Genomic DNA, 25,127 nt, shown 5'->3' with positions numbered 1-25,127 from the left:
TATATACAATACATAATTATATATTTTATATAACATATATATACACATATATTTACCTTCAGAATCCTCCTCCAGAAAATAGTAGTAATTGTAACTATAACCAAAATCAAAATGCTCTTTTTGCATAAAAGATACAATTTATCTTAAATAAACATTTTAAGTGTATTTATATCATATACCCTATTCTTAAACCCTGAAACACCTATCCATTTTTCTCTATCAATTTTTCCATTGGTCTTTATAGACTCTATTACTGGAAACTTAAACTCCGTAGTCCTTCTAAGTATACTTCTATAGAGCTTAGATGTGAGAATATCCTAAAAGAACTTATTCAATGGTCATATACAATATATGCAATCAATAATACCACTGTAGTTTCAATGCTAGCTCTGAATATAGAGAAAAGAACATATAACTTCAAATCAGCTCCTAAATTTTATAATTATCATATTTTTTTAATTATGTATGTGGGATTAGGCCCCAACTTCCTTAATAAGACTTCTTTGGCTCAAAAATTAAAATCAAGAATCAATAAATGGGATGGACTCACACTAAAAAGTTTCTTCTCAACAAAAGAAACAATCTGTGAGATGAATAGAGAACCTACATCTTTGGAGCAAATCTTTACCCCTCTCACATAAGATAGAGCACTAATCTCTAGGGTATATAAAGAACTCAAAAAGCTAAACACCAAAATAATAATAATAATAACCCAATAAATGGGCCAAGGATGTGAACAGACACTTACAAGAAGATGATATACAATCAGTCAACAAATATATGAAAAAATGTTCATCATCACTAGCAATTTGAGAAATGCAAATCAAAACCACTCTAAGATTTCATTTCACTCTAGTCAGAATGGCAGCTATTATGATGACAAACAACAATAAGTATTGGCGAGAATGTTGGGGGAGAAAGGTACACTCATACACTGCAGGTGGGAGCAAATTGGTGCAGTCAATATGGAAAGCAGTATGGAGACTTCTTGGAAAATCAGGAATGAAACCACCATTTGACACAGCTATCCCTCTCCTTGATCTGTACCCAAAGGACTTAAAAACAGCATACTATAGGGACACAGCCACATTAATGTTTATAGCAGCACAATTCACAGTAGCTAAACTGTGGAACCAACCTAGATGCCCTTCAGTGGATGAATGGATAAAAAAAATGTGGCATATATACATAATGGAATATAACTCAGCAATAAAAGAGAATAAAATTATGGCATTTGCAGGTAAATAGATGGAGTTAGAGAAGATAAAACTAAGTGAATTTAGCCAATCCCCCAAAAACCAAATGCTGAATGGTTTCTCTGATAAAAGGAGGCTGATTCATAGTGGGGTAGGGAGAGGGAGCATGGGAGGAATACACAAACTCTAGATAGGGAAGAGGGGTGGGAAGGTAAGGGAGGGGGTATGGGGTTAGAAATGATGGTGGATGTGATGGACATTATTATCCAAAGTACATGTATGAATACATGAATTGGTGTAAATATACTTTGTTTACAACCAGAGATATATGTAATATATGTGCAATAAGAATTGTAATGCATTCCACTGTCATATATAAATAAAAAAAAACTTTTTATATTAAATAAAATATTAAGAGAAAAAAAGTTCATATAACTTCAAATCAGCCCCTATGTTTTATCATTATCATAATTTTATTAGTTATACAGGAATACATTATTAATTTTATTAGTATGATGATTATCATTTACTTTTAATATGCACATATTTATTAAGTACAATATTTTATAATTATATTTTACTGCATTTTTATAAAATTAAGACAGTTTTCTATAGTAAAGGTTTGACATTAAACTTTCAATGCACTGCAAAATATATTAGTGAGAAATTTACTTCAACTGTTCCCTGGTGCTATTTGTGGGTTGAACATGAAAATAATCACACTATTCTTCAAAAGATTTGAATCCTACTTATTGCTATGGAAAAGAGGTTAAATTTATAAAAATGACTTTTAATGTTTAATTAGGAATATATATTCAGTTCAGTTTGTGTTTTCACGGAACATTTATACATGTGTTAACTGCTTGTTGGATGATCAAAAAAGATAATTCTCTTTTACCTGCACTGGATGGAGCTTAATATTGCTGCTTGCACTCAGAACCTTTACCTTGTTAACTATATAACTTTTACAAGTGTGCTATAGTGACTTTGTCAAGCTTATATAACACATGTATGCCAAGACTTTCAATAAATAGTTGTGTCTTCTATGTGATTATTTTTACATTCATTGGAAGGCCATAGATGATAATGGAGATGAAAAATGTATGATTTGGAAACCAGGCACACCTGGCATTCTTATATGAATGAAAAACAAACTTCTACATATTAAGATTCTAGGATTTAGAATTTGATTTTGTTACCTCAGCTCTTAAGTAGTACCCTAAATCAAGTATTAAAAATACATATGGCTATGCCCTTCAACTGACATGTAAAAAAAAAAAAAACTTGAACTATGACATTAAGCTCAGTAATCAGAGGGCTAGTGATATGTAAACTTAAGAGGAGGCTAGATAAATGCAAACCTTTATTATGTTATAATAATATTTTTGGTAAAATTTTGAGCTGGAAAGCCGGCCAAGTGTATGGTGTGTGTGTGTGTGTGTGTGTGTGTGTGTGTGTGTGTGTGGGGGTGGGTGTGTGTGTAGAATGTTACTTGATATATTTAAGAAGATACTTTCAGGAAGAGAGAAGCCCAGGCAATAATTAGCTATGCTGCAAGCTTAAAGAGCAAAAACAAAAACAAAAAAGCAAAACTAGAAAGCATTGCACATTAGTTGATTCAGGATGAGAAAGGGTGATTTTTTTTTTCCAATATCAAACAGAGAAAAAACTAAGAAAAAATATTTTAAGTACCAAACATAGATTGAGACATCCTAGTAAAAAGACTCTACCTCATTCCGTAGACCTACTCACCCCTAGTGTTTAAGATGATCTGAACTTAGCTGCATTAAATTAAAGGAGGAGTTTGAGTAAAGCAGCAAATGGGTAAGTTAATAAATGGAGCACACCTAAAAGCTATGGACCTGGTGTGTGGATCCTGGCACATGGAATTGACAAACATGTCAAAAGGATACTATGAATTTTAGGAAATCTTACTGCCAACAAATCATGAGTCTAGACTAAAAGAGGCTATAGAGGTAAAACAATCCATGTACTCCAGAAACGGATGAGCATGGCGATAAAAGCTGCTCGCCCTCCAATATTTCAGAAATAGTCATGATGATTAAAAAAAAAAAAAAAGCTCACAGAGTGGAGCCAGGAGACACTGAGGACAATGGATAAGAGTGCACCACGGAATCAGCATTCAGAACCTCATAGTGCCTGCCCCATAGGGTCCTTCATTGCTAATGTGCAGTCACATCTGTGTGTTCCCCTTTTCCTCATTTGAATTATTTTTAATTCTACACATTTATGAGGTACAGTTTAATAGTTTAATACATGTATATATAATAAAATAATAAAATTAGGAAAATTAATATTTCCATCTCTATTAACATTTTTAAAAAAATTTAACATAATTTGTACATACTTTTGTAGCAAAATGTGATTATTTCAATACATTTAGTATGTACTGATCAAATCAACGTAATCAACATTTCCATCTCCTTATCATTACTTTGTGTTTGAAGATATTGAGATCCATTCTAGTAGTTACAAATAAAATACGTAAGTTTACTATGAATTGCAGATACCCACTGTGTTGTAGAACACTAGAACTTCTTATTTATAATTGTGTTTAGGTGCCTGTTATCCAAGTTTCCTTTATTCTTCTTCCCCCATTCTTCCTTGCTTCTAGTAATCACTATTATATGTTCCAAGTGATTTTGTTTTTAAATATCCATATAGGAGATATGTTTACCTTCCTGTATCTCATTTAGTCTCTTAACATAACCTCCAGCATTATTCCCTTTTCTTCCTGGGAATATTCTATTTTGTTACACTATTGTATATTTTATGTTAGTAGTAGATGGCTTGTCATTTATTTGTGCATCCCCAGACGACAAGAAGACATATTTAAACTTGATAGATAAAACACTGCATTATCAGACATATGAAGATGAGTGTGTCCATTTTGTAAGACAGGAGGCAGACTGTTTCAAAGATGAACATTTTTATAGAAAAATTTAGACTTTCTCATCCATGGTTGGAAACTGTTGTTGAAAAGCAATTACTGAGCCGGGACATCATTTAAGAATATCCTACTCCCTGTTTACAGCCAGGTTTGGTCATGTACTCATTCTTACTGTTGGTTTGTGACAGAAAGAAATCTGTCTCTTCAAATATGAATTGATTAAAAGGAACATGTGCTCCCTACAGTCTCTGAGCTGGACACAGACCACTTCCAAGCTCTCAGGGATATCTGCTTTAAGAAATGCAAGAAGCCTGGTTCCCAAGTCACTGCACGAAGGGGAACTACCCACCTGTCAACCAGGATACTAATAAAAATTGTTGGGTAAATTTCTTATGCCTCTTAATTTTTTTTCTGTATTTAAGGACTGGGCTGGTGCAACTAATTAATCAACAAAGGAAAAGGAAAAAAAGTAAAGAAAACAGAATGTGAAATTCCCAGACAAATTAGCCTATGTTAGAAATCCAAAGGACATTATAAAATGCTTAGAAATATGGTCAATATCCTCAATAAAAATGAGGAGATTAATTTTGACTCAAAATCTATTACAATATGATTTGAAAATCTATAAGAAATAATATAAATCCATAAAAGAGAGAAAGGAATTACAAAACAGAGTATGCAGAGCAGAAACAATAGTAAGAGAATGAAAAAAAATAAAACCAATGAAGGTAAAAATGCCTCAATAGATACAATAAACTCTTATCTAGGTGCTGTCAAAAGTGAAAATTCATGATGTGAAAATTGGTACTGGGACTGAAATATTCAAAATAGAATTTCAAAGAGGACAGAGTTAAAGTGTCCAAAATATCTTAATAAGAATTCTAGAAATAAAAAAAAAAACAGAAGAAAGCAATACCCCTCACCAACAAACAAACAAACAAACAAAGAACACAATAAGCAGGAGGAAGAGTAAACATACATCTTGATACATCATCCTGAAAATGAAGAACAGCAAATACAGACCCTACAGAAGATCTCAGGAGTAATAACTGTCAGGATAGCAGCACATCATTAAGGAGCACATTCTCATAGAAAGGAAGTAATTTTTTCAGAGCACTCGAGAAAAAACAATTCTCACCTAGTATTCTATGACCAAATAAGCAATCACTGAGCAGGGAAGGCAAAACAAAGGGCTTTTGTGTGTGTGTTTTAGGATGTGTGGATTGGACCCAAGGCCTAACAGGTGCTTCACCTCTGAGCTACACCCACAGCCCTAAAGATATTTTTAGATATCCATTAAAGAGCATTATCAACTCATAGAATCCTGCCAAAAGAACTACCAAAGAATATACTTCAGTGAAAAGAATATTTTAACCCAGAAGAAAGGAGATAATCAGAATGGTGATGAGTTTAAAAAATGTTAGCATGTCTTTGTGTAACTAAGTATTGACTCCACAGAGTTAATCATGTGTGTGTGTTTTTTTAAAAGATAAAATAAAATTCTAGGCAATATTCACAAGGAAAGTCACAATTCCATTGCATGTAAGATAGTTCATGCTTGGAAAAAGAACAGATACTAGATCAATTTATCCCTTTCCAGAAATATATGTGCTCAAAAATATTTTAAAATTTAAGCATAACCACTATAGAAACATAATTTATAGTTTTCAAGCCAGAAAAACAATATAGGGAGTAAAATTAATGTTAAATAATATTTAAATAATTTCATAAATATTTTCATTTCAAGACAGTTTATATTTTAACCTATTTTTAAAATTGTGATAAAGAACAAAGAATAATGTAATTATTCACCTTTACTGTGTCTCACTTAGCAATAATTCCTTCTATTTTTAGATTCCTTTAAACTTCTGGATTTCATATTCTTCTCAAGTCAGATGAAAGCCTGGAATTGCTTCATGACAAAGCAGCTTTGTTTGGCATCGAAGGTCATATTGCAAGAGTTTATATTTACTATGTGAAAGCCTTTCGAAAAGGAAAATACTATTTGGGCCAGTAAGTCTGCCCTTTTTTTTCTGATCCCAATCTCACCTTCCAGCTTTTCATCATATCCTCAAACCCTCTTATTTAATGCCAGCAAATCCTGGCCTCTCAAATTTCTTTATGCTTTCTGCTTCCACAGTCATCTTTGATAACATGATTAGACAGAAGATCATAAACTCAGAGTATAAATGTTTCTGAACTGCAGCAGAGGACTATGCCACGAAGCCTTAATAACAACACTCTTCAGAAGATCAAATCAATAGCTAAGTCACTAAAGGCCTTGTATATCCCATTCACCTCTATGCACAATAATGCAATGGTCTGAGAAATGCCACCATCCTTTCCTCCTGAAATTTAAAGCAGCACTAGAAGGAAAATAAACAAAAGCATGTTCTAGAAAAAAGCAAAGGTTTTGAAAAATTCTCTATGTTTTAGAACTTTAATTTCCATAGCTAAATATTATTTAATCATATCACGTTATACTTAAAGGAAGTATCCTTGTAGTATATACGTATGCCCAACAGATATAAAACTCTAAACTTAAACTGACATATCTTATTTTTTAAATTATTTTGGTGATGCGGATAATTGTCAATTTTTATTTAACTTTAAAATATGTACAGTTTTAGGTGCATAAGATTCTAAGTAGAAATGCTACAACCTTAATGAGATTATCTTAAATTAATGTTCCAGAGGAGATTATTAGGGATTCATGTCACTTTAGGACTCAGACAACTGAACAAAAATTGCATTCAACTTTGCATGTCATATCCAGTCATTTCTTATATAGTCTTAAAATAATCTTAGATATGTAAAGTGAAAGACTATTTGATGTAAATTAGCATTTCCAATGCTAGTCCAATCAACTTCATTTTTAATTCAAACCCTTAACAAGATTCGACATTAAGTAAAATAAATAAATTACAAATTATATGTCTAATATCAATATGCCCAGTATGACAGTTTTACTTAGGAACTTATGAAATAGAATTAAAATAGTTATCAAAAATAAATTGATTTGTAAGCCAAAATTATACTAATGCTTGTTATGTAAAATACAGTAACCTAGATCCTTGCATTTTGTTTTAAATTTATCACATATGCCATAATAAAGTTTCTATTTAAACTTGATTGATATTACAAGAATAAGAGTACTTCTCTCTTTTGTGCTTCTAGAATTTGGATCTAGATGTGCCTTAATATTGTAGAAAGGCATCACTAATTCAAACATTCAGTGATATAATTCTTTAGGATACAATACAATAATGAATTATATAAACATAAGTACTTATATATCATTCAGTAGATACATATAATATATATACATGGATTTATTCTACTTTAAATCACATTATTGTGTCTACTGCACAGTTAGAGCTCTCAAATTAATTCAAGCAAATTATGAAAATATACAAAGCTTCACTGTAAATTTTCTTATTTGTGATCTTTATCTGAAGAGTTCTACATAAATCTGTATTTTTTCCATTACTCTTGGTAGCCTAAATTTCAAAATGGATGTGTCAATTCTGTCCTAACAATAACTATATTGGACTACAGAAAATAAACAACAGCTTGAAAGGGGTCTTAAATAATGTGTAACAGACCTACATTATTTTGGGCTTGGCAGACAGGAAAAATTAATACAAAGTAAGAGTGCCACTGATTGGAAGAAAGAGGAAGAAAGGGGAGGGAGGAAGGAAGGGGAGAATAGAGGAAAGAAGAAAGGAAAAACTCACAACAGCCAATAGGAGAAACATCTGAGCTTCAATTCTCAGTCTAGTGTTGATCACTACTGTTGGCCCCAGAAAACGAAGCTCTGTTTTTAGTAATTTAGTGCCCAGTCATAAAATGATGGATGACAGTACTTTCTAAGGCCTTCCAGATCTATAATACTGAAACCCTCCCTGAAAGGAGCTTTCTTGTTTCATAGATGAGAATAAACAGTGCAGGGAGCAGCTCCACCAGAAGCTAAACCTTTACTCAGGAGACTCCACTCTCAGTTCCACAGAAACACTCCATCAACCAGTTTCCTACCCTTTATTACACAGGTGAGGTTGAAATACACCTCTTTTATCTGATAGCCAGGTGAAACAGGCAAATAATTAGTAAAAACTGTTAACATAGAGAAGAGAGCTATTAACTCACTGAAAACCCAGAAATAGGACACTTGTGCTATACTTTGGAGGATGAATGAAATACCATTGCAGAAAAAGGGGAAAAAAAAGGGAGGGGGGCACTGAGCAGCTAAATAAAATATGGAAAAAAAGGGACATGAAAAGCACACAAATTTTTCAAAAATAATAAAAATAGAATAGCAGACAGAATTTTCCAAGGCTAGGAAAAGAACAAAACAGAGCCCAGTTGTGAAGTCACTTGAATACTATTGGGAATAATCACTTTTAATATATATATATAATATATATATATATATATATATATATATATATATTATATATATATATACCAATAAAGAAAAATACTAGAATAATTATCTGAAATAAAACACACTAAAAGAGTGTCATTAGGATGTATTCAGTAAGCAACCTTAGAAATTCAAAGATCCTCGATATAGAATTATAAGTGTATGAAGCCATTCTTAGACATCCAGCTCTGATAAATCTTCAAATAACTTTAGTTGTATTTACAAGACCAAATAAGAACCGTGTTATGAACCCAGTCCAGATATCCTGACTACAGAATTTTAAGCAAATAATTGTACAGAACATAGGATGCTGCCACAAAAAAAAGTTTAAAAATGGGTCTCTATGTTAATCTCCAGGATATATAAAAAACTCAACACCAAAAATAAATAACCTAATCAATAAATGTGCTAAGGAACTGAACAGACATTTCACATAAGAAATACAATAGATCAACAACTATATGAAAAAAAGTTTAACATCTCCAGCAATTAGAGAAATGCATATTGAAACTAAGATTTCATCTCACTCAAGTCAGAATGGCAATTATCAAGAACACAAGCAACAATAAATGTTCGCTAGGATGTAGGGGAAAAGGTAAACTCATACATTGCTCATGGGACTGCAAATAGGTGCAACCATTATGGAAAGCAGAAGGAGATTCCTCAGAAAACTTGAAATGGAACCACCATTTGACTCAATTATCCCACTCCTTGGTTTATACCTAAAAGACTATACTGATGCAGCCACATTCATGTTTTTAGCAGCTCAATTCACAATAGCTAAACTATGGAACCAACCTATATGACGTTCAACAGATGAATGAATCAAGAAAACATGGTGTATATACACAATAGAATATTACAAAGCCTTAAGAATGAAATTATGGCATTTGCTGGTAAATGAATGGAGCTGGAGAATATCATGCTAAGTGAAGAAAGCCAATCCCAAAATACCAAAGGCCAAATGTTTTCTCTGATATGTGGATGCTAATTCACAATAAGGGGCAGGGTGTAGTTAGGGCAAAATAGAGGTACTTTGGATTATGTAGAGGGGGAGTGAAGGGAGAAGGCAGGAGTATAGATGTAGGAAGTACAGTAGAATGAATAAGACATCATTACTGTATGTACATATATAATTACATGACCAGTATGATTCTACAACTTGTACAACCTGAAGAATGAGAAATTATACTCCATTTATGCATTCTAATGTCATGAGTAAGTAATTAGAACAAATAAAAAATACTAGTCTCTACATCCACTCAAATTCCCTTTTCTTTGCTAATAGCATGTCCTTATATTTAATTAAAACCATATGTGGTTATTTTCAGTCTTACAAAATAACAAATAGATACAAAAACTGATTTCAAATTTAGTAAGCCATGGACATAAAATTCAAGTTCAATCCTTATAGTTTCTGGTATATAGTACAAGAAGATGATCAACATTTACACTATCCCAACTCCCTCATATTTCTGAAACCAGGTAAATAAGAATAAAGATAACAAGACATAAAAATGGACATGCAAAAGCACTAGACAATCTGAGGATGTTTATCATTTGTCCAAAATCACCTTTGCCAGACAAAGAAATATTAGGGTATATACAAAGAATAAAATTTCACACAACAAGCATGTTATGTAAAAAGATATCTAGTCATCATGGTTGGTTACTTTAATCCTGTGGTCTATGCCATAAAAATACAAATATAGTAAAAGCTAATCACATAAATCCTTGGATTATTGAACAACTTTTAAAATATTTTTAAAATTTGATTATTTTTATCAATCAAAGCCTGTAACTTCTATGTATAAAATGTGGCAAAACAGTATAGTTCCTTAGGTATATTTTATTCCAAGTTCTAATTGCCCTCCCATTCACTGAATAAGTTTTCATATGTATAAAATATTTATTGTATTAAAAATATAGCAAAAAATGTAAAGTATTTTATAAATCTATCCAGGATCATTTATGATTTATTTTTGCTCCATTATAAATCTTTCTTTAAGGTGAGTAAAAGTTTCAGGTTCAATCTATATTGATAAATCTGAATGAAATATATTTGAGTGATTAAATAGTGGAAGAAGACTAGTTCATGCTTTATAAAATACACACTACTGACTTTTCATGCCAATATGAATGTTCTCCAACTATAAAACATGAGGATCATTGGAGCCTGTAGCAAACTTTTCAAGAATCAAGAACCCAAACATTTTATGAGTAGATAAATCCTTTGAAAGTTCACATATATTATCCATGACCCTTATATAAAAACAAGTATTTTTTTCCTTATTTATTTTTTCTCAATTTTTTAATGAATGTGAATATACCATCACCAAGATGTCAAAAAATTCAATATGGCATTACTGGCAAACATCTGTATATAATTTATCTCTGAGAAGGACATAACTCTAGTATGCTACAGTTTACCAAGAAAATAACTTTTTTTCTATATGTGTGTTTTGGTTTTGAGTACTAAATGCAAACATAATTGAATAGATGATCTTTATCAAGGGTATATAAAATCTTTATATTGATTCATTAAATTAATAATCCCTCATAAGATATTTCATATAAAAAAGGAAAAATGTCTCTCTTTTAAAATTACAGGTCTTTCATTATCTAACCCTGTGTAATGCTAAACTTAACTAGCATTATGTAGTATTAATATATCCCAATACTTGGACCTTATACAAATACAGCTATTTTAATAAATACTTACTGTGTCATGTGGCTGGAAAGTGTACTTAATAATAACAAGGGATAAATTAATTTTTGAAAAGGTCAATACTCAACCTTCAACCTTCAAACATATAACACCTGTATAAACTAGCTTATTTCTTTTAAAAAATAAAACATATGAATTACCCCTTTAAGTATAATTCCACTTGAATACTATTCTTTTATTATAATTCAACATGAAAAATGCAATCATTTTTTAATGGTGTTTCAATATGACAGTGTCTCTAAACCACCAACACTGGGACATCAGGCAAATCCTATTTTGAATCCCCATTGGTTTTTATTACTGTGGTTGATTTTAATATTCTTTATAAAAGTAGGTGAAAACCACAATACACAGTGTTTAACTCCTTTATCAAAATAAAAATGATATATTTTTCCAGGAAGAAAAAACAGGTTATACAATTTCATATAGATAATAGGAGTCAATTATTTCTATAATTAGCTATTAGGAGCAGTATCAAAATGTTTACTATTTTCAAATTATTGTAGAACATGTTTACTTTTAAAAAATAATTAAATGCAAAATAAATTATTTAAATGTTCCTTACCATGGCAAGAACCCTCAATTTCTTCATATCCTGTACTGCAGATACACCTTCCAAGAGGAACCAACCAATCTCCATCTGCTCCACAATATAGTTTAGGAGTATCACGCTCTTCAGCACTCTTCACACAAGAGCCCCGTACTTCAACCAAAGAGGAAGAGTCAACTCTTGGGATGGTATCAGGAAACATGGCCAAGTTTCGAACAGTGAAGGGACACTTTTTGTAGAAAACACGAACGGAGACCAGGGCAATGCATGCCCCAATGTCTTGAAATGCCAGATAAAATCCTTTTCTTTCTATAGGCCCCACTTCACGAATTTCGGTGTTGAGTTTGAGGATGCGATCACCTAAATCCATTTGGGTAAAACTCTCATCAGCAGCAATTGTGTCAATCTTTATATACTGGCTTGGCTTGAATTTAATTGCATGGGACTCATCTGATTCCATATAATACAGATTAAAGGTTTCTTTGCAAGTCCCCAAGACCCAAGGGATGCTGTTACAATCCCTTAGTGTGAACTTCATTTCCACATAAATTTTCTGAGCTGCATCACGTGAGATCCAGTTTGTACGAAGCCAGTTGTTTTGGTTTGGCTCCATTACATTGCATACCTGGTAAGTATGAATAGGCCTATTGTGTTCATCCATTTCAGTGATGGCATCCCACTGTGAAAAGAAAAAAAATTAAGTAATTATAAAATGACAATGGTGAAACGGAAACTTCCAAATGTTTTAACAAAAAGTGAATTAAAAGGATACAAATGAAGCTGTTCAAAACAATAATGCAACAGCATTTTAATCATGAGCCTCTGGTTGAGAGGATGGTTTCTGCAATTGACCATCCCTCTATGAATCTTGCCTTCCTACATATTAACTGTATTAACAGCAACTTTAATATCTCTAATTTCCTTAAGTGTAAAATTAAACTTAATATTACCCATTTCATAGGACTGTTATAAAGTATATACTACTTAAATACATAAAGAACAGTTTAATTATTTCCTGTAACACTAAAAGAACATAAAGAAGCATTCATTATCTGATTAAAAAAAAGAAAACAAAACAATGAGTCCCATGATATATGCTCTCTGGTTTCCCCATCTGTCCTCATATCCAATTTGCCACACATCACATCACGATGTATTTTACAGTGTTCAGTAAAATATTTATATGGCTCTTTGGGGGGATGTTTATATGGAGAAAAGGGTCAGAAAAATCACACAAGAAACATGAAACTACTCAAAGACAGTATATAAGGATACTTAAAGTGGTGCATTATCTTTGATGTCAAATTTGTGATGTTTGTGAAAAAAATTGTTTCTTAGTTCATTGATAGAAAAAAGAGGAGGAGGAAGCAGAGGAGAGGAAGAAAAGAAGAAAGAGAAATAAAGAAATTGGAATTGGACTCAATACCAAAACAGTTAAAACGCAGCAATTGATACATTTCATCTTAACCAAGAAGGGAGAAAGTACTTTACATTAGATTTCTACATTTGAATTTGATTTCCTAAAATAAGAAAATAAATTCAAGATTGGTACAACTGTAAAAGAATATGAAATTGACTAACATATCTGGAAATTGGGATCTGAGGCAAGAATATAAGTTTGGGCCTTACATACCAAGTGTATAAATGTTTTTAAGTAATAAATCATACTTTAAGTAAGATGAAAATTTACATTTTTATATTCTTACTTTGTAAAGACAACTTCCTAACAACCTGGGATGCCAGGTCCATACAAAAATACTTGTATTCTTTAGAATAGCAAGGGAAGTATGTGGTGGTCCATAGAGGGCTAGCCGCTAACTTTGGTCAGTCCTACTGCTGTTCCATTCCTTGACTCTAGCTCCATCCCAAACCATGAGGGCTTCACCATGTACATATGGTGGCCTATAAGCCTTCAGATACAAGCTGTGCCCCTTTCTGCTACCCAAAGCTGACAACTTTGGTCTTCCATTTAACTTGAGATGAGCAGAACAATGCACAGTATATCCATTGGAGGATGGAACTCAACAGGACATGGAGTTCCTGAAGGAAACCCTGAGCTTGAGAAAGAAATTATGGGGTCTTGACTATCTGTGGTCTTATGAAAGAGGAAAGCATAGGATTTATGTGGCAAATCTCCTCATCCCTCAAGGTTAGAGCTTCATGAAGAGGAGTGAAGCCAGAGGAGAGAAAGGGCAAGATCATAAAAAGCTCTAGACACAGAGCATGGCCTTCCTTTACTGGGTCTAAAGATGACAGGAAGATGAAGAATATCCAATTTGGAATTTGAAAAATATTATAATTATTCTTTATTAACATGCAGAGTTAAATATAATATTTAAAGAATCCAGTAGGTTCTACCTCACTATTAGTTGGTTAATTTAAACATTTACTTCAAAACACTTTTAGCTTCATAAAATATATTGTGAATCTTAGAGGTCATGTGTTAATAAGAAATTGATAATAATTAATGAATTTATTGTATGTGTCAAGTTCCATTAAAGTGTTATTATATCTTTAAAATAAAAAATTAGGAAAATGTAACTGATAGCACAGGTTTGTTTACAAGTAACAATGGAATGGGATATATAATAAACATAGTATGTGCTCAAATAAGAACTTCTTCATGAATTGGAGTGGTTTGGAGGGATTGGCAATGAAGAAGGCACTTGACATGCAACTTAAAGACTAAAAGAATTCAGTAAGGCAGAGGGGAAGATGTTGAAGCTAATGTATAAAACTAATCTACATGCCTACACTTTGAGAAAACTTTAAGGTTGTACCACAGATATCTAATGGATTAAATTTCAAAATTTCATTCAAAACAAATATATAATTCATTTTCTATGTGTGTAGATAAAGGTAGAAATTAGAGAAACACACAAATCAAACCACCATTAATTCTGTCATTAATTTGACAATTTGCTTCAGATGCATTGCAGTCACTGAACCCAAAATATTCTAACTCCTTAATCTCCTGGTACTTATTTTTTTCAAATATGTTTTATGTTGAAATAAAATAGTCTACCCATTTGCTACAATTTGGATCTGAAATATCTCCACCATGTTAAATACTTGATTGCTAATCTGTAGCACTTTGGGGAGACTGGCCTAATAGAAGGAAATTGGATTACTCAGAGAGTGTTATGAAAGGATATATTGGTTATCCTCCCTACACACTCACTCACACACACACACACACACACACACACACACACACCCTCTCTTTTCCCTTCAAGACTGTCATGAGGTGAGCAGCTCCTCTGCCACATGCTCATTCCATTATGTACTGTGCTGCCACAGACCCAAGGGCAATGATGTCAAGTGATCATGAACTGAAACCTCTGAAATAGTGAGCCAAAGTAAAACTTTCCTCCTTATAATTGGATTATCTCAGGTATTTGTCACAGTGAAAAAAATATCTAACACACCATTATATAAAAATTTGCTAAGATACAATGTAGGAAAAAACTTAGTAAAGCAAACCATACATTTGCAAATCATTTCTGTTTTTATGGCCAACATAGGTAGAACAGAGATTCTTTTGTCTTGATTTTATAAGCCCTTTCTTTAGATCAAGTTGTGGAATTATGAAGCGATAGACAGAAAAGGTTAAAAACTTCAAGTTTCATGATCAGTAAGAAGTTTTGCTTAAGCAAGAATTAGGTATAGTCCAAAGGACTATTTCTTTGGGCTACATGTTTATCTTGGATGTAATGACCTCTGAGGAAACTATACACTGAGTTTATACTCATTAAAGCTTTATACTCATTAAAGTAGCATAGAAAGGGCTGGGATGTAGCTCACTGGCAAAGTATTTGTCTTGTATTCACAAAGCCCTGGGTTCCACCCCCAGTTCCAAAAAAGACAAAAAAAAAAAAAGTAGTAGTAGTAGTAGCATGGATTTTCATACCTTACTGGTATTCATTTTCATGATACCAGTAAGGAATCCAAGGCTACAAAATTAAAGTAATTGCTCATTGTTGTACTTGTCCTGACCATGAACTAGAACCAAGGCTTCTGGCTTGATTTTCTATAGTCTATGATGTTTTGGCATCTTATAAAACTTGCTGGAGAGAGTTGAGCAGATGAAAAAACTTCCCTCCCAGGGCTAGATAATTAATTCTTAGAGATTGCAAAGGGCTGACCTGAAGTGGATCTTTTATATGCCAAACAACCAACCCCAAGTCTAAATCCCTAAACATCCACTTATCTAACTCTCACAGAGGCAGCCAATATTCCAATATTCCTCTTGTCCTAAATCATCCCAGGCTGGGTATGGGGCATTTAGAGACCACCCTTAAAGTACATATCCCACAGGAATTATTTAAACTAACTATGCTGAAGTGCCTACTCTGCAGTACCTTTCCTTGGAAATCTCATTAAAGTCTTCTGGCCTAGAGTTTTGCCATCTACCATCTGACCAAAACCTCTGTTGTCTTTCATGGCATGTACTAAACCCCTCTGTGGGACTCATGAGTAAAAAAATGTACAGACTCCCTCTGTGGGACTCATGAGTATATAAATCTTCCAAAGCCTTATTAATTTTCCTGATATAGACACCACAACTATATCATAACATATCCAACATGCACATTCTTAAAATAGTCATATGACTCTTAAAACATTCTTTCCCAGAAGATCTCTGAAGGAAAACTCATTCTTGCTAAAGCAACAGTTTTCATTAAGCAAGATAGTTCACATGACAAAACTTGCACTCATCACCTATAATTCATATATCCACTCCTGTACCCAAAGAAAGCAACTCATAAAGAACTGCAGAAAAAAAAATTCTTTGTTCTACTTACACAGGCTGTAAGAACGAACATAGTTTACAAGATACTCTACTACGAAGAAGCTTCAATGACTTGTTTTTTTGGTGTTCTGAGCTTTTTTGTATATTATACATTGGCTTATTGCATTTATATTATGATACTGTTAGTCTTACATGAAAAATATGAAAAAAATTAAGAGCAAAAAGAATACATGAAGGAGGAATTGGTATATTTTGCTTCAGTGCCTGCTATATAAAAGCAAACAGCTGATGGGATTGACCAATATAATAGCAGAACTAATGAGATGTTTGATTATTTTCATCCTATATTTTCAACATTTAGGCAGTTCATGTATATTTAAACATTTCACAGCTGGAAAATAAGTATATTTGTTTTACTAGGGGTAACAGCATTTACCCACTGGATACATACGACAGGGCATTTATCTTAGTGCTGAGCTCTTGCCATTCCCATCTCAATTGAATATTTCTTAGAACTGACAGGAGTACAGAGCTCTAAATAGTCTGTAGTGCATTTATAACTGAGTGCTCTCTTTAAAAAAAATCTCTACCCACATATGAAGTTTTTGTTTCCATAACAAGTCAAATAAACTAGGCAAAAAACTGAATTACTTTTGAGAATAGAAAGTTAGAACAAGAAAATTAATACTTAAAGCAGAAATATCATTGAAGAATAAGACTGCTTTCTTTTCTCACAGATATTAAAATAAGTCAAACACATAGCCTTTGTAGGGAAGGAATGTTTAGATAATAAATTGATAAACTGACCATATATCCAAGTCCTCATATAAATGTCTCAAATGTATATCTTCCTCCTTTTGAAAAATATTTAGAATGCAACAGGAATATAAATTTTATTCCATGGTAAACTTTGAAATTTTAAGATAAAAGCAGATAATTTCTCAAAATGAAATGAACTACTGCAAAGCTAATTAAATTTTCAAAGAAAGTGAAAGTCCTGAAAACTCACTTAAAGAACTAGCAAAGGAAAAGATCAATCACCCTCAGACTAATACGTTTACCTCTGTATCCTTAGAAACACATGGTAGGGAGGAAAGTCATGCCCTGACTATATGAGGACCATACACAGCTGCAGGGCTTGCTGATTCAAGGGGAATAAAAATAAAAATCTGTAAAAAGTAATATTATATGTACTGATAGGAAGGAATGAGACAGAAAGCACTCCAAAAACATTGGAGAAAGACCTTGCTGTACAGAAGTACTTTGGTCTTTACCTCTGCCTCCTAAAGAATAAGTATTCATATGTAGATCAAAGATTTTTCCTCCCTCTCCACTCTGTGCTTTAATAAAATTATTGATTCCTGAATTTATTTCTGCCGCAAACTGTAACAGATCCCAACTCATGCCAAAATGGAAAAAAAAAGTTTGTGGAGAAATGTTTTTTCCTTATCTTTTTATTCCTCAAAATGTGGTTGTGATAAACATATAAAAGGGAAGCCATGCAGAGGAGAGACTACAACAAAGCACCATTTCAAAGATATGACTCCAAAAAAGTAAATGACCTTTCAAGTTGTCTAGTATTACTGGCAGATGATTAATTAATAATGTAATAAAAGCAAAATATTCATTTTTCCCAATGAGCACTAATCTAAAGATAGGTTAAAATAAAACAAAACCATTCATCTGGATGAATCTTTAATTCCTTGTCAGGTTCCCTATGTAATTTGTTCCACAGTGTTTTGAGTCTATGACTTAACTAATTAGTCCCACAGATAACCAAGTTTATTAGAAAAAGGAGCAAAAGAGAAGTAAACCATCAAATTCATCCTAAGAAAAAGAATGGTTCAGAATGAAGAGATGCTTTCATTTGGTAAAATGATGTCTATCTGATTTGTTCAGAACATTCTTCCCGCTCCTTGCATAAGAAAAATAAACTATAGTTATTGAACACACAGGCATCTCATTATGTAACTCTGTAATGGCTTAATTTTTAAAGCATATACATCTAATATTTTCTATCAATGAAAAGCTTCTTAAAGGGCCTTCTTATTCTAATATGATATTTTCCTCACAACCACTTAAAAATTCACTTTGCGTCAATATACTGACATAAACTTAGAAAATTAGTGCCCTGAATTCTGCTGCTAGGCATGTAGTTAATAACATAAATCTGTTTTTGCAGCAGAAAAGCGAAGGCTCTGCATTTAAATGATAACTAGTTTCAGAGAATAAAATGAGAAGCAAAATGTATCATGTGCAGATACATTTCTATTTCACTTTGGGCAAACATAAAACTTTTTTATTAGTACTACAAAGATATTTAATTTAAAAAGATATGAATTCGCTGGTATATCTAGAAGACAACTGCTGAGAGTAAGTTTTACAGATAAATTTATTACTTTTTGTGGATTATTCCTATTAATAGAAGCAAAATATTATAGCAATGAGGATAATTTCCACTAAGAAGAAAAGATCATCCCATTAAAAACATCAAATATTCATGAAGATTAAATGTCTGATAATAGAGTCCACCTTCTATATGTCCAAAGATCTTAACTGGCATTATCAGAAGTCAAGAATTTACTGAACAAATGAATAAAAATTCTGAAAATACCATCTTTGAATATTTACAGCAATACTACAGTAAAGAGATGTCAAATATTCATCTAAATTATTCTGCCTTAATACTCAACAATACCTGAGGACCATGGTAGGTTTCATGGGACTTCACAAATATAGAAAGCACAGAATAATTATCTCACAAGCCACATTAAATTTAATTCTTGAACTTATATACATTAGCATTTGTATGAAGCGTTTTATCCTGGTTTTAGAGATGAAGGAACTGACCTGAAGAATGAATTAACTCACTTGAGATTTTAAAGAAAACACAAGACTAAACATCAAATGTATCTGAAAATTTATGCTGACCCATATAAAAGCTTTAAATTAAAATAAGTGTATGTAGAATGCTAGTTCTACAAAAGTAGAGACTTTGTATTGTTCATCAATGCATCCCCATTACCAAGGGAATACTTACAAAGCTCACAGTAGGTTCTTAGTATTTGTTGAATATTCAAGTGAATAGCACGAGGCTTGAATTCTAAATTAATTTTCAATGCATCTACTAATGTGGAGACTTATTGTTTCTTAGGTCAAGATTCTAAATATCATACATGTAAAGAAATATGTAAACTTTTAGCACTCTCCCAAACCAGAAATGTTATTTTAAAGATATCAGAATAATGTAGCTGATTACAGATGATTCAGATACCATGCCTTAGCTGAAGCCTAGAAACAACAAATGGCTTTTTGGGCATTATGCTAATACACAAGATTTTTAGTACAAGAAAATTTAGGTTTAGAACTCTCCCTCTTTATGTATCCTGTGTGTGTGTGTGTGTGTGTGTGTATGTGTGTGTGTGTGTGTGTAGAGAACAATTATTTTAGGAACATATGTTTGCATTGGGAGAGATACTGACCCGAGCAGGCCATATGCAATCAAGGCTACTTGGCAAGTACCCTTTAACTGAGCAGGATTTTAATAAAAAAAGGACTACTTACAGATTCTGTCAAATCATCCATCTTTGCTCTAATTTTTAATTAAGTCCATAGTCCACAGCTGTAACTGTAATTAATTTTATATTTTAAGTAAAAGGTACAGTATTTAAATACATTAATTTATGAATTGTTAATTCTTGCAAATATCAAGTATAAAATACTCAAACTGTACATATTCATGCAAATTGGGAGATACAAGTGTGATGTTCTATGCATGTTATAGAAGAAAATGATTACTAAAAGAGGAAATACTTAAATATATTAAATGCTACTGAAAGGTGTAGTAAAATAAAGAGCTCAATGTATACTGCAATTATTAACAGAGAAGTTACTGGTGGCCAAGACAAGAAAACATTTGATGAAATGTTGCTATGGCATTCATCTTCATGCAGAAATCTGGAGATGAGCTATTTCATATTGCAGACACATAATGTGTAAAATAATTAGTAGAGAATCTTTCAGAGTAAGATCATGATTCTCTATAAACCTTATTTGGTCAAATTTTGGCCCACTAATGTTGCCTTAACACTTCACAGTAATATTTATTTTTTTCTTGTTATTTTAAATACCTTAGATCTTCACAATTATATTAAAATTAAAACTTTAAGACTTCAGTCCCACTGGAATGACTTCTGGTAGGACAACCTTGTTCAACATTAGAATTCTACATATGAACTATGTTTGTGATCACCTCAAACACAACAGAACAGTCAAATGGTAAAAGAGCAGCAATAATAAATAAAAATAAAAATAATAAATAGAAATAAAGCAAATGAGGATTTGCATAGAGCAGTGATGATAAGAAGGCACTGAACTGTCATTCAGAGGTGTATGTGATTAGGTCTGGAGACCTCAGGGGACACCTCTCTCCCCAAAGTGATAAGACTAACTAGATGTTACCTATTGAGCATGAATACATTCACTTAGATATTTGAAGATTTGGAAGCATACCACTTGAAATGACTATGCTTTCTTTATTCTTTGCAAAATGGCATTATGATATACCAGGGATATGATGACATTGTTTTACCCAAAGCTAGAGTTGTACATATACTAATAACCAAAGATGTTACTGTTTATTTCATGGAAACAGAATAGGAAAGATCAGAGTAAATCATGTATTTTCCCACAACTTTGTATTTTGGCTTATCTGTTCACTTTTACATAATAGGTGGCAGAAAATAGAAAGAAACCCAATGTATGACATATAATTTTTCTGGAAATGAACTCAAGTTGCACTGTGTATAAAGACCCAAGCAGATCTGGCAAACAGCCATACCCTGGAGAATTCTTTCCAATAGATTTTGTTACAATTAATTGTAAATACTGGTAGAAAATTCCTCCAAAAAAAAAAAAAGAAAAAGAAAAAGAAAACCTATTCCAGAAGTGGGATCTCAACAATGGAAAAGAGTAGGTCTTTACAAGCCCCAGAAATAGGTGACGTTGGTAAAGATTTGTAGGAAATTAAAGCTTGTGCAAGAAAGGGAATATTTGAGTTAAACTAATTTGACATATGCCTGTTGGTGTTTTATATGAGAATGATAAATTAATACAAGTATTACTAGATAAGTGCTTAACATATGAAGTATGTTCTTAGTTTTTGCTCTTCTATTTCCAAGCAGCTTTCAGATTAGTCAAAAAAAGTGCTTCTTAGTGCTTAGTCCTTTTTCATTGTCTTTGTTCTCTGACTTATCTTTTTCCTGTTCCTTTGTCTTGGTAAACCACTACTGGGAATGAAGTATTGCTAAATGGTGCTAAAGGTCACAAAGAGTTGGCTGGACAGTACTGTATACCAGAAAGCACAGGCAAGGACAACCTTAACTCTCTCCATACAAGGCTGTTTCTGTTTAGGTTAATGTGCTTTAGCTCAAACAACATATTGAAGTCTGAATGACAGGGTGAAGATTTCCCATGACTCTTTATAAATAGAACAGAAAAAAGTAATCTGGGAATGTTTGCTTCCATTCTAAGTTCTCAGCTCTTCTGAGAATGAAATCTCTTTCATCTGAAATACTATTGTTGGTGTGTGCTCAGAATGCTAGTCTTCTGGAAGCTGCTTTAGCATTAGGACTGTGAGCAGGTCCCAGTCAGAACTAGAAATAGAAATAAGATCATCATGTTACGCCCTCTCCATTATACTATCTGCTAGTCGGCTTTTCTTTGCTGTGACTAAAATAACTGACAAGAAAAACTCAGAGAAGTTTATTTTGACTGATGGTTTTGGAGGTTTAGACCATAGTTGGCTGATTTTGTTGCTCTGGGATTGAGATGAGGCAGAACATTATGGTAGAAGGGCATGCCAAAAGAAAGCTGCAAAGCTCTTTGCAGCCGGAAAACAGAGAGTGTATGTGAGCAAACACAAGGAGCCAGGGACCTATTTCTTGCAGCCATGTCCTACCTGCCTGCATTTCCCACCAGTAATCTATTATTCCGCCAGAAGTATAAATCCTTTGATGAGGTTATAGTTCTCTCCTAATCTAACCATTTCACTTCTGACCCGTCTTCCATTGCTACATGAGCTTTTCAGGGAAACTTTTGTACAAAAACCATAACACTACCCAATCTTGTTCTCCAAACAATCCTATAAACTACTTCAGTTTAATTTTTCCTAAGGCATAATTCTTAGCTAATCAAATTCTTTCTCTAAAGAAAATCAGGTTTACATATACTTCTTCAAATGGCATTTGATGCTGCATGAGTTGACTTCAGTTAACTTTAATTTCACTTCTTCCATGAAACAGATGTTGTCAGAGTTCTGCCCATTTCCTACAACTTTTCAGGATGTGCTAACGTCAACTCTATGAATGAAGGCTGAACCATTGACAAAAAAAAAGAAAAAAAACTATAGAAGTTTTCTCTGTATACATAACAGGTCACCAGTGCTAAGAAATTAATACCCCTAGGAAAAAGAATCATCAAAACATGATTAGTAGAATTTAGTGAATGAGACATTTTTTATACCATTTCCCTGAATGTCCTGGTGGAATTAAGCATCAATTATCTACGGTATCAAGCAGTTTCATAAAGTGCCCTTTAATGTTGACGTCATCTTCTTTCTGCATTACTTCCCCTCCCCAGTCCATGCCCCTGCATTTCCCAAATAAACTACAAAATTTTTGTTTTAGCACCAGCTTATGAAGGACCTAGAAAAAGACAATGGGCATGAAAATGATTCCAGGAAGTAGGTACCCCAGTAACTGTATTACTCACTGTCCAAATGGCCAAGGACTCCACTGCTATTGAGATAATAATGAATGCTGCTGTTCTGAAGCATCTCAACTGCCAACATTATTTCTGTGGTGAAGTGGGATTTCATATAGGCAGAGGCTAACATTTGAGTAAGTAATATATTTAGGATTTGAGTGAGTTACACTCCAATAGCAAAGGTAATTTATAAGGACAATGATTATTGTTAAGTGCTATCAATGCACTGAAGAAAGAATAATAACATACTCAACTGATCCAACCTCCAACTCATGGAACGTTCTGACACAGAAGGTGATAATATCAGGTGGATATGCAGAACAAGATCAGGGATTGATATCAATGAATCAAACTGTAGAGAAAGATGACTCTTCATCCTGCAGTAAAGTCAGGATGGACAGGGAAGGATTTATGTTCTAGATTGATTATAGATGGATACATTTGGATTTAAACACTGAGATTTTCCTGAAGTCTGTATGTGTACAAATGTGACTCCCTCATTATTGCTAGAAAATCAGCAGCCTTTCTTTGTCTGGGAGACATTCGAAAGCAACATCTCAGTCAGGTGTCTGGCAAAATGAAATCTGCCCCATTAGAGCTGTCCCTTCCCTCCCAACTTAAAAGTTCAAAACCAAAAATGAAGATCAATTTTTGGTATAAACCAAATATAGACATACACTGCCTTCATTGAAATGGAAGGGATTATTCATCTGAAGGACCAAAGGACCCAGATAATTTATACAGGCAAGAACTGCAAAACGATGGTTTTTAATGAATCTTGAGACTGTTGGGCAATAGAGGAAAGAAAGGCAGATCACAGTGAGTTGATTGATATGTGACTATTCACTGAGGACTCTGAGTTAATGGAAGCGGGAGCTGGAGTTGGTATGATATACTATTTTATTAGGATACTTCTTCAAAGCACGTGGGAGGAGGAATGATGACCTAGAGTCAAAAAGATAATATTTGTTCAAAGTTTAGATAAAGAGTTCAAAAGAGTACAACAACAGAGTGCATAGGAGTGGGTTTATTACATAACACTAGGGAACTACCAGCTGACTAACCCTTTCATAAAACAGGTAAGCAAAAGAAGGAAGAAAAGGAGGAAGGGAAGGGAAGGAAAAGAGGGAAATAGGATGTTGGTTGAGAAAAGTGCAAAGGAGAACACCTTCATCTTGAAAAACAGTCTTGGTTATTCTTTACAGACCAGATTTGAAGGTTGTAGTGAGAGTTTGTTTATGAAAGTAGTTCCCCAGTGTCAATAGTAATGCTGGGATTTTGGAATATCAGAGGCCAGAAGGCAAGACTTAACCAGAAGAGGAAAGACGAGTGAAATTATTCTAAGTGCCAAAAAAGTGGCCAAGTTTCAGTGGCAAACTTAGGGATATGTGGCACTGGCTAATAGATTATTCTCAGGAATGAATCAGATGGGAAGCCAGAGGGGTACTGCAGGACCTACAAAACCAAAGAATTTCAAGACTACATGCCATCACAGGCTGTCAGCTCTGACAATGAAAAAAATCACTATTCTAGACTACTTTCTGCAGTGCACCAGTTCTCATACCCCAAGCCCATCACCATAACACACACCTCAAAGTAGTCCTTCACCAAAGGACTCTAGGGGATTGGGTAACAATTATACCAGCTCACATGCCCTGAATGGTGTAACTGAGACACTCCATAGACATGACTGTCTTTGTGCCATTTTGTCAGGATCAGGTTCCAGGTTCTCTGCAAAGCATGTAACAGGGAAAAATAAAATCATCATTATAACATTTTTTTGTTACTTTCTCTTTTTACC

At 33.2% G+C, this 25,127-nt stretch overlaps 1 protein-coding gene across 1 annotated transcript in view; it reads right to left on the bottom strand.

Annotated features, from left to right (window-relative positions):
* Nucleotides 1–25,127, bottom strand: part of Epha6 (EPH receptor A6) — an 808,761-nt gene that overhangs the window by 652,668 nt on the left and 130,966 nt on the right. Inside the window, exon 3 of the mRNA XM_077794332.1 lies at nt 11,824–12,487. Coding sequence (XP_077650458.1) covers nt 11,824–12,487 — 664 coding nt within the window. The remainder of the gene's footprint in view (nt 1–11,823; nt 12,488–25,127) is intronic.

Source organism: Urocitellus parryii, chromosome 2, assembly GCF_045843805.1.
Source record: "Urocitellus parryii isolate mUroPar1 chromosome 2, mUroPar1.hap1, whole genome shotgun sequence".
In the NCBI taxonomy this organism is placed as follows: domain Eukaryota; kingdom Metazoa; phylum Chordata; class Mammalia; order Rodentia; family Sciuridae; genus Urocitellus; species Urocitellus parryii.
The sequence above is the reverse complement of the archived record's forward strand: the minus strand, read 5'-3'. Positions and strand labels throughout refer to the sequence as shown.